The sequence below is a fragment of the Haliaeetus albicilla genome, chromosome 10, assembly GCF_947461875.1.
Source record: "Haliaeetus albicilla chromosome 10, bHalAlb1.1, whole genome shotgun sequence".
Taxonomy (NCBI): domain Eukaryota; kingdom Metazoa; phylum Chordata; class Aves; order Accipitriformes; family Accipitridae; genus Haliaeetus; species Haliaeetus albicilla.
The window spans coordinates 19,156,238-19,167,101 of NC_091492.1; the positions used below are offsets into that span (position 1 = coordinate 19,156,238).

Here is a 10,864-nt window from a genome sequence, read left to right on the forward strand (position 1 = left end):
CTCCGGATTCCCCTTCTCCCGGCACCGGCGCTGGGAAAGACAAAATCCCTCCCGCCCCGCTCACGGCCCCCCGAGCCCTCCGCGAAGCCAAACCCCGCTCCTCGCCGGGGCCCGGCGCCGCGCTCCGGGACCCCCCCGCCGCAGCTCCGCTCGCACAGGCGCCGCAACAGGTCCGGCGGCGGGGCGGCCCCGGCGCGGCCCCCGCCCCGACGGCGCGACCGGCCGCGCATCCCAGCGCGGCCGGACCGGCCGGGGCTGCGGCGCGACGCTCCCCGCCGAAAATCGCCTTTTTTGTTTAGAAAAGAGAAACTGACACCACCGTACACCCCCCGCGTATATTCCACCTCCAGTGATTTAGTGGAGGGAGGGGCAGGGGGCAGAGAGCAAGAGGAGGGGTGGCTGCGCAGAGGGGGGAGCCGGGCGGCTAATAAATCTTATTAAATATCTATTATTTTTTTTCATATACTGATTGGCTTGCATTCCGGCGCAGCGCGGCTCCGCACGGTATTTAGCACATGCAGAAAGTTGGAGCTGATCTTAAATGGCTCGGAGGTGACTGCAATCCAGGAGCCGGCGCACTTGAGCCTCTGAGCGCTGGGGAGGGCCGAGGGAAGCGCGGAGCCCTCCCGCTGGTTGGGCCCGGCCGCGGCAGCCCAGCGGGGTCCTGCCAGTCCTTCCACTGACAACACCCCGCGAAGGAGGAGCCTCGCCGGGCCGCGCAGAAGGCGTCAGGAGCTGCAATTTCCAACTTAGCATCTTGGCAGGACCCTTCGGAAAGCGAGAGCGAGGAGGAAGGGGGGAAAAAAAAAGCCCCCCAGTGCAAGGGGGGGGGAGAGAGAGAGCGGGGGGGGGGGAAGAGACGGGGAAGAGAGGGGGGGAGAAAAAGGAGGAAGCGGTGCCAGGCTGCAGGCGAGCGCGGAGCAGCAGCCCCGGCACAGAGCAAGGTGCCGCCGCTGCCCAGCTGGCGAGGGCGGAGAGGCGCCCGCGAAGCCCCGGCCGCAGCAGCCCAGCCCAGCAGCGCGGCGGCTCCCTCCCGGCGCCTTGGGCTCCCGGGTATATGTGTGCGCCTGGCCATGTCGTATCCTCAGGGTTACTTGTACCAGCCGTCAGCGTCCTTGGCTCTCTACTCCTGCCCGGCGTACAGCACCAGCGTGATCTCCGGACCCAGGACCGATGAACTTGGGAGATCTTCTTCGGGCTCCGCTTTTTCCCCTTATGCCGGATCTACCGCCTTTACCGCCCCTTCCCCGGGTTACAACTCCCACCTCCAGTACGGCACCGACCCGGCCGCCGCCGCCGCCGCCGCCTTCACTTCCTACGTGGTAAGAGCAGACCCGGGCAGCCGGCACCGCGCCGGGCACGGCGGCATCCCGCGGGCGCCTGCCCCTCCTCCCGGGCCTGCTTTTTGTTCCGATTTTATTTTTGAGATATCGGGGACAAAAGGGAGCGCGGCTCCCCGCCTCGCCGCCCAACTTTCCCGCATCGCCGCCCCGTGCTGCTCCCGCACACTGTTGCTGGCGGCAGCGGCGGGCAGGGCCGGGCGCGGGGGGAGCCGCCGGCATGGCCCAGGCGAGACGGGGCTGGGGCAGGCGGGGACCGATTTCATTCCCTCAAAAAAAAAGAAAAAAAAAGATTTTTTTTTTTAATAAAACGGCGGTCGTAATTTCGCAACAATTAGCTGGTTGCGACTGAAAAGGGAAGGAACCCAGCAGCGGCCGGCGATGGGAAAAATCCGGGCGATAAACCCAGGCAACTTTCCCCCTGCACGGCGATAATTAGGCTGCTTAAATCTTGCAGAGCTCTAATCCCATGGCCGCGAGCTGCTCCGCGGGCGCTGCGCGGGGAAGGGAAGGGGAAAGCAGGGCACTGCGCCGCCGTGCGCGCCTGCGGGGGCACCGCGGGGCCGGCCCGGGGCATCCCCGCCGCAGAGCTGCGGCCGCCGCCAGTGCCCCGCAGTTCCCCCCGTAACCCCGGGAGTTTTGCTCAGCTTCTCCCCTCTGTTTAGGGTTTAGGTAGAGTTTCGCAGCTTCTTCTTTCCTTTTTCTGCCTTTCCTGCTTTTCTCTTTCCTCTTTTCTTGTCTCTTTTCTTCTTTTCTTCTCTTCTCTTTTCTCTTCTTCCCTTTATTTTTTTCCTCCTCCCACCACTTGGGCTGGCAGAGGAGCGGCCCGGCCGCCTGGGCCCGGCAGGTTACCCGCCGCGATCGCGGCGCGGGGGGGAAGGGAAGGGTCCTCCCGCCGTTGTCCGCCCCCACGCCGCGCTGCCCACTTGCGTTTCCGCGCCTGCATTTGGGGGAGAGGCGCTGAACTGCTGCAGGCGGCCGGTGGCCTCCTGGGGCCGGAGCCTGCCGGCCCCGGCGAGCCCCCAGGCCCTTCCGCCCGTTCTCCCGGCAATGAGCCGGGGAGAAGCCGGGCAGGGCCCGGCGCCGGGGGAGAGGCAGCGGGGCGCGGGCAGGGGCCGCGGGCAGGCCCTGGCGCTGCCCTTGCCGTGTCATTGCCGCCCCGCGGCCGCCTGACCTCGCCCCGCCGGGCCGCTCTCCCCTCTCTCCCCAGGGCTCGCCCTACGACCACACGCCGGGCATGGCCGGCTCCCTGGGGTACCACCCGTACGCGGCGCCGCTCGGCTCCTACCCCTACGGGGACCCCGCGTACCGCAAGAACGCGACGCGGGACGCCACGGCCACCCTCAAGGCCTGGCTCAACGAGCACCGGAAAAACCCCTACCCCACCAAGGGCGAGAAGATCATGCTGGCCATCATCACCAAAATGACCCTCACCCAGGTCTCCACCTGGTTCGCCAACGCGCGGCGGCGGCTCAAAAAGGAGAACAAAATGACCTGGACCCCGCGGAACCGCAGCGAGGACGAGGAGGAAGAGGAGAACATCGACTTGGAGAAAAACGACGAGGACGAGCCCCAGAAGCTGGAGGAGAAGGGGGACCCCGGGACGCCGGACACAGGTAGGGCAGCGGGCTCGGCCGGCACGCCGCGGCCGCGCCCTCGGGGCTGCCCACGGCCCGGCGCGGCGGGGGCGGCCTGACCCCCCGAGCGGGCAGCCGGGGCGGGGGGGGGGGAGCCGGAGGGCAGCGCTGCGGGCCTGGAGACGGCGGGGCCGGGAAGAGGGGGGGTGGGTGGCCAAGCGGGTGGGCGGGTTTGGGGGCGCAGGGCGAGCCAGAGAGCTGCCCCCCACCCCTCTCCTTTCCCCCCCCCCCTCCCCAGGAGCGGCGGATCCCAAGGCAGCGCCGGGCTGCGAGCGCCTCCAGGAGTCCCCCGGCCCCCGGGAGGCCGAGGGCGGCCTCAGCGACTCGGATTGCAAAGAGCCGGCTGAGGAGCGGCTCGACGGGCCGCCCGCCCCCCCCAAGGCGCCCGGCTCTTCGCCGCTGGGGCCGTGCCTGGCGGGCCGCGGGCTGCCGCCGGCGGGCGGCGAGGAGCCCCCGCCGTACCGCCCGCCCTCCGCCGCCGCCGGGCCGCCGCACGCCTCCGACCTGCACCCGCTGCTGCCCGCCGCCACCGGCGCCTCCGTCATCCACTCGCCGCAGCAGGCGGCCCTCGCCAAGCCCAAGCTCTGGTCGCTGGCCGAGATCGCCACCTCGGCGGACAAGGCGAAGGAGGCCGGCGGCGAGGCGGCGCCCCCCGGCCCCGCCGTGCTGGGCGGCGGCGGCCCGTCGCGCTCGCCGCCGCGGCCGCGCTCGCCGGCGGCGCAGTGCCCCTTCCCCAACGGGGCGGTCCTGCCGCGGCCGCTCTACTACACGGCGCCCTTCTACCCCGGTTACACGAACTACGGCTCCTTCGGGGCCCTGCACGGGCACCCCGCCGGCGGCCCCGCCGCCGCCGCCCCCGGCGCCCACTTCAATGGATTAAACCAGACTGTCCTCAGCAGAGCCGAGAGCCTGGCTAAAGACGCTAAAATGATCAGGAGCCAGTCCCAAGTAGACCTTTGCAAAGACTCACCTTACGAACTGAAGAAAGGTATGTCCAACATTTAATATCGGCTTCTCCTCCTTACCCCCTCCCGGGACTGTGGTTTTGTTCTTTTTTCTTTTTTTTTTTTAATTTATTGAGAGAAATAATGAATTGCTCTGGCAGTTATTTTTCCACTACCAAAAGAAAAACAAAACAAACAGAAAAAGACCAGCTGCCCCCTCCCTCCCTCCCTCCCAGCACCCCCTTCAAAAGTTTATAGAGTCTATTGGAAATGGCTGGGTGGAAACAGCCCAGAAATGTCTTAACCAAGTGAAAAGCAAACGAGTGACACGCTCTCTCTCACACACACAAAGAGGAAAGATTTGTATTAAATCTTATTCTGTATATTTAATGTAGCTTTTTGTATTTAAATTGATAATACAGTATCTTTGAAGTAAATTATGAAATCAAGACACCTGTACAGGCATTAATGTTGTTTTCGTAATATAAATATATACATTTCTGTGTCTTTTTCCGAATTGTTTCATAGTTTTAAAATATATATATACAAGTTTAATTTAATTTTTTATGCCTATTGTTTTTTTTTTCTTGGGTGTGAGCTAAACTATAATGCAAAAAAAAAAAAGGAAATAGGTTATACTTATTAGATACAAAAAACTGCAGCCGCCTTTGTAAAATGCAAATATTTAATTAAAAGAGATTTTTAACAGAATCAAAACCACTCTTTTTTTGCAACGGGCAGATACATGCATAGCTGCGGAAAAAAAAAAAAAAATACACGTTTTAAAAGAGACGCAGGGCTCCTTTTAGGACCTTACCGTAGTACCCGAAGCCTTTTTCAAAGTGACTGACGATTTCTAAAAGGTCGGGCTCCGGCGGCGAGAGCCGCCTGCGGGGCCGGGGAGAAGCGAGCGGCAGCGGCACCGGGACGGGAACGGGGAGAGGCGCGGGAGGGACGCTGTTTCCGGAGGTAAAGGCTTAACTCAGGCCACGCACAAAAGCACTTGTTAGAAACACCAAATCGAAGCGCAGTCCCATCTCTTAACCTAATTACTTCCAATCAGTGTCGCGTTTTATGCAAAGCAATCAGCTGGTGAACTTTGCTAATGAGTTCGATTTTCTGCCAGATTTAGCCCGCGCCGCTGCTGCAGAGGTGCTGCGGCGGTGGCCGGGGATGGGGATTGCACAGGCACAGGCACTCGCTGCGGCGGGGGACGCCTCGGCCCCGGCCCTTTCCCCCCACCCCCCTCCCCCCGGCGTTTTGCACCGCTGCCCTCGGCCCACGGGACGGCGCGGTCTGGGCGGCCGGCCGCGGCCGCGCAGCCCCGCGCAGGGCCGGCCGCGGGCGCGGTGCTTCCCGGCGCTGGCAGGTAGGTGTCACACTCGGCCCGAGTTTGGCTCCCGCCGACGCTCGGCTGTGCGGAGCCCCGCGGGGCCGCCGCGCCCCGCTCCGCGCAGCGCCCGCCACGCCGCAGCGGGTGGCAGACCGCGGCGGCCGCCGGGGCTGGGGACGGGCCACCGGGGCGCTCGCAGCCGCCAGACGTCCCCTGCGTACGGGGACAGCGAGCGCCCTGAGCCCTCTCGGCGCGTTTCTGTGGCTCCGCAGCCCGAGCCAGGGGGAGAGCGGGTTCCTGAGCGAGTTAGGTGCTCCCCAGCGGCACCCGGCGCGGAACCTCAAAGCGCAAGTCGGTCCCCGTCAGTGCGGTGACCCGAGCAGCCCGGGCACCCTCCGAACAACTAACGGCGAGGAACTGTTCCAGCATCCGGCTCCGGGGACGGGTTTTTCCCTGTTCAGATCGGATTTTGTGGGTGTCAGTTGTACGCGACCGCATCGCCGCTGTTAATGTGATGGGAATATCGCTGGGACCGCTGGAGATGGTGCCCAGACACCCCTCCGTTTTGTGTGGGGTTTTTTTCCTTTACGAGACAGATAATTATTTTGTAATCTCTTCAACTTTGTCAGGGCCGTTTATTAGCTGTAACAGGTTTACTCATGCATATTTACATTTTACGGGATTTTAAATACTAGTTTGTATTTTGTTTCAAAGATGCAGTCCGTGTTCACTTGGTTATGCGATCTTTGTAGATAATCTGGTTTAAAATCAAAATTGTTTCAAGCCGAATGTGTAAAGAATCAAATATTCCTGGGATAATAGTATGTTATTTTGTCACTTTATAAATTATAAATGATTTTTTAAAAAACGCTCCAATTCCTCGGTTGGATCTTTTATTTCCAGTCGGGGAGACTCGCAGGACGGCGTATTTTTCGCGCAGCAGTGAGCTTTATCGGACTCACCTGCCTTGTTTAAAACGGGAGAAAGTTCGCGCGGTGAGGGACAGGGGCAGAGCTGGCCCGGGCAGGAGCAGCTCCGAAGTGGGGGGCTGAAGGCAAACCGCCGCGGGTCGCCTCCAGCCCGGGCTCTTCCCGGCACCTTGACTCCCGGCAGACATCGCCTCTGGCTGAACTCGGGTGGAACTCCCGAGCGCCCTTTGCTGCAGGGAGCTGACAAAGCCCCTCCGGACCGCGCTCCGGAGACAACAGGTCCCGCAGTGGAAAGACTATCTCAAAATAAATAGGTTTTAATTATTCATCTAGCTGTGGATTTTTTTTTTTTAATTGTCGCTCTACCTTTCCCCAGCTGATCTTCCTATCTCTGAAAAAGCTATTTTGCAAAGCGGCTTAGGAGCTTCGCTTGTTCAAAAGCCCTATTCCTTATAATCGGGGCTATTTTGAATAGGTCTATCAGCGATCTCAATACGGTTTTCGTTTGATGTATAAATTCCTAAGGGAATTAACCGTTTCCTTTAGGTTGCAGCCTGTCGCCTATTTTAAACCATAACTGTTATTGTAGCCCCATCGATTTCATACAACAATTTTATTCTTCACCCTTTTCCCCTGCCACGGGAGATGTACCGTACTGCCTGTCTTTAACATAAGCACGATTTTCGCCGTTTCTTTTTTAGAACAGAGCAGGGGGGAGGGGGCAGCGTCCGCCTTTTTTGCCTCTGGCATGTTAATTTGTTGTTCAAAAAAATTTTTTCAGGATATCTTAAAATAAAAATAACGTCTGATGCCAATTAAAGCTGCCGTAGGTTACTCGGGAGCAGCCTCCGGAGAGGCCGGGAGCGACGCTTCACGCTGGGAGCGGAACCCTGCCGGGGTGCCGGGCAGGGCCGCCGTTTCCGCGGAGGTTTGGGGGCAGGAGGGCTTCGTTGCCACTGCGGAGCGGCTTGGGGGGGGGCAGGCGAGAGGGAAGAGCGGGGCTGGCGGCGGGGCCCTGCGGGCTGGGCTCCCACCAGCGCGCCGGCGAGCAGGTGCTTGCCCACGGGCGCAGGTGGGAACGGCCCAGCCTCCGCGGGGCGCCGCTCCGCGCCCGCGGGAAACAGCTCCCCCTTTCCGCCCCGGACGCAGGGCGGCAGCCCCCGCCGCGGCCCCCTCCGCCGCCCGCCCCGACGGCGCGGGTTGAGCGGCGCAGGTGGCACCGGGGTGCGGCGTACGGGCTTCCCCCTCCCGCGGGTGACAGCCCAGCATCGCCCCCCAAAACCCCCCACCGCGGCCGAGAAGGGTGCTGGCCCGGCGGCGCCCACGCGTGGGGCCGCAGGAACAGCTCCGGCTCCAGGTCGCGCCGGCCGCGGATGGGACCCCGCAGGGGGCATGTGGAGGCTCCTGGCGGAAAGCTGCAGCCCATCGGGCAGAGAGCGCAGCTCCCGTCGGGGAGCCGGGCCGGCGCCCCCCTCCACGCCCGGCCCAGCCAAGCGCCCTCTCCCCGGGAAGGGAAGAGGCTTCCCCGGGGAAACCACTCTCCCGGGTGCCCCGGGGCCGGACGCGCCCGTCCCGGTGGGCCCATCGCCTCCCCGACGCACTCGGGAGGACGACATCCCGGGCGGGGCCGGGGGGCCGGGAGCCCGGGGCCGCGCCAGCCGCCCCATCCACGGCGAATTCTCCTCCGTCCTGGAGGAAAACGGACAGAGCTGGGGGTGCGGTTGGCAGTCGGCACAGCCCCCGAGCTCTGCCTGGGGCGGCGGGACCCCCCTGGACCTCCAGCCCCGCTTCTCAATCGCGGAGACGGAGGGCGGGAGAAGAGGAGACCCTGGCGCAGCCCGCAGCCCTGCTGCTTCCTCTTTCACGCTTAAAAACAAATCCTAATTTAGACCCTCAACACCCCGGACCGTGTTTACATCCCCCCCCGCTGCTCTCCCCGCGAGTGTTGCTTTTCCAATTGTCCCGATTAACCTACGGGGCTCCCGCGCGGCGCGGAGCCTCCGCGGCGGCCGGGACGGCGCGGTCGCGTCTAATTGGCTTATTGGGCTTCTCCCCCCCTACACACCCGGGTAAGAGGATCTGAACAGCATCTTCCCTTGTCGAGCCTAGAAACTTGAAAGCTCCTCCGCCAAGAGAACACGGGGAATCACACGGTCAGCAAGTTTAAAGGAGGCGACTAAAAAAAAATCACAGGGTTTTTGCAGTAGGGAAAAAGTACGGGAACCTCAACGCAAACCGTGGATGAATTAAAAAAAAAAAAAAAAAAAAGAAAACTCGACCCCTTTGGCCCGGCCGGCACACAGCGCCGGTCCTCAGCCGCGGGTACTCCACAGCCAGCGGTGCGGTGCGCCCGGCTCCGCGGCCACCGCCCGCCCCAAGCAGCAGCCGCCGCCGCCGTGCCCGGGGCTCGGGGCAGCCTCGGAGCGGCACGGGAGTGCCAGGGGAGCCCGCCCCCCCGCTCCCCTCTTTCTGTGACCTGCCTAGATTATTAGTAAGGACATCTGCGGCTGGCAAGGGAACAAGTGTTACCAAAACCAGAACCGGCTGTTTTTCCAAATGAGCAATATGTTAATTCCTCATCCCCCCCTCTGGTTTCTTTAAAACCTGGCACAAATACATCAATAGCGGAGAATAAGGAGCCTTTGCAGAGAACAAGTGGCAGTTTTGAATTTACCTTTTGTGTGCGCCTCAGATGCAATCTTGAGGCATTTTCTCCTCTCTCGCACAGAAAAAGAGTGTTAATCTGCCCTATCTTGGGACCCAAAAGGATTGGAGTGGAGTAGATATTCACTGGAATCACATAGGGGAATAAGGGTCTTGCTTTATTGAATCATCAAATCCCAGGAATGAAGCTCTTAATTAATTATGGGTGCTAAAAATTCAGGCCAGCTGTTTCTTTTTACTTGGCTCTGACAGAGAAAGACAAAGTCTACATCGAGATCTTCTAAGGCGCATTCAGCATAAATCAGCGCCCTCGGCGGCGCTCCCGGCCGCGGCGCGGCCCGGCGGTGACAGATGGCGCATTGTCCCCGCATTCCTCCACCGCGCCTCCGCGGTCGCGGAAGCGGCCGCCCGGCGGCGCGGCCCGGCCCGGCCAGGGACCTTTCTCTGCCGGGGAAAGGGCTCGTCCGGGGCCGGCGAAGAACGGGCCGCGCCCGGCCGAGGTGTCGGCCCTGCCCGACGGGGCGGCCGCGGGAGAGGGCTCCTGCGCGGGCGCTGCGTTTTCTTGCCCGACAGCGCTCCGCAGGCCGCCTCCTTCCCCGCCGGCAGCTCCAAAGCGCCGCTTCCAGCTCCTGCCCCCGCTCCCGGGCTGTGGCGGGAGCCCCCGGGCCTAATGCCCCCTCGGCCCCCCGCCCCGATGTGGACCCCGCTGCAGCCAGCACCCTCGGTGCTACCTCCACCGGAGCGCCGGACGCTGACCCGAGGGGACACGCGTGTCCCCAACACGGGTGCTTCTACTTCTCCCCCCAAAGGCAGAACCGTCTTCCTGCGCGGTCGCGGAAGCGCGGGGTCCTCCGAGAGGGCTGCGCCGGGCTCCGGGGCTGCTTCCCGCAAGGGGCTGGAGGCCCCGGGCGTCGCAAGGGTGCGGAGACCCGCACAGGAGGTGCGGCGCTGCGGCCCGGAGAGGTCACCTCGCATCCCGTTCCCCGCCCCCTCTTTTGGGGGGCGGCTGCGTTTGTTTAATGCCCCTCACTCAACGGGAGCACACGGCGTTATTTTCACGGCTGATGTGCGGGCGCAGGGGCGCCCGCGGCGGGGCGGCACCGGGGGCTGCCCGAGCCCCCCTCGCCTCCCCTTGCACGTTTGGTGGCACGGAAGCCTTCGCCGGTCCGGCCCGGCGAGGCCAAACGCGGCGGGCGGGCGGCCGGAGCAGGGGCGCCCAGCAGCTCCCCAGGGTCCTGCCCCGCCGGGCCAGCCGCCGCGGCTCCCGGCCCGGGGCCCCGCCGCCGGGCGCTGCCAGCCTCCTCAGCCAGCAATCTCTTCACCTCCAACTACCAGAAAATAAATGTCCTCCGCACGGCGTTACTCATCTGTTATAATTAGAGCATGTGCGAACTCGCAGCGTGCCGGGAGCCCGGCTCGGGCTGATGCAGGCACTTGTGCAAGAACCACCTCTTTCTGCCGCGGCGGTGCTGCGCGTCCGGCCCGGCAAGGGGCCCGGCGCGGGGCCGCATCCTGCCCGCGGCCGGCGGGCAGCACTGCCCTGCGCCCGCCTGCCGGGCCCGGCTCGCCCCTGCGGCCGGGACGGGGGGTCTTGGCCCAGACCCCTCTTTTCCAGCGAAACTGGCTTGTATTTGCTTAAAGCAAACCACAGACCTCTCCGCGCTCATGCCTGATGGATGCAAATGTAAATGTGCACTTATTTAATTGGATCAGGTCCCAAGATAAAAGAGATAAACGGCTCCCAGTTTGCCAAGTTATTTTCAGAGGCATGCAGTGATGTGTGGAGGGAAAGTTAATGAAGAGGAGAAGAGACACACTGTACTTAAAATACCTCGGGTCTAGACTCGGGGAGGGGGAACCCTCGGACTCCGCCGCGGCGGAGCGGCGGGCGGCGCTGGGCTCCGCGGCCCGGCCCCGGCCCGGCCCGGCCCGGGGTCCCGGCCCGGGGTCCCGGCCCGGCGCGCAGTCCCGCGCAGCCCGGCTCGGCGGAGCCGCCGGTAACCGCAGGTAACCGCCT

General features: G+C 63.2%; 1 protein-coding gene across 1 annotated transcript; it reads left to right on the forward strand.

The window, feature by feature from the left end:
* Window positions 1-852: 852 nt before the first annotated feature.
* IRX5 (iroquois homeobox 5) lies at window positions 853-6,125 on the forward strand. Its single transcript, XM_069793685.1, has 3 exons — window positions 853-1,322; window positions 2,551-2,956; window positions 3,216-6,125. The coding sequence occupies exons 1-3, from the start codon at window positions 1,074-1,076 to the stop codon at window positions 3,980-3,982; spliced, it is 1,422 nt and encodes a 473-aa protein (XP_069649786.1). The 5' UTR covers window positions 853-1,073; the 3' UTR covers window positions 3,983-6,125.
* Window positions 6,126-10,864: the final 4,739 nt, after the last annotated feature.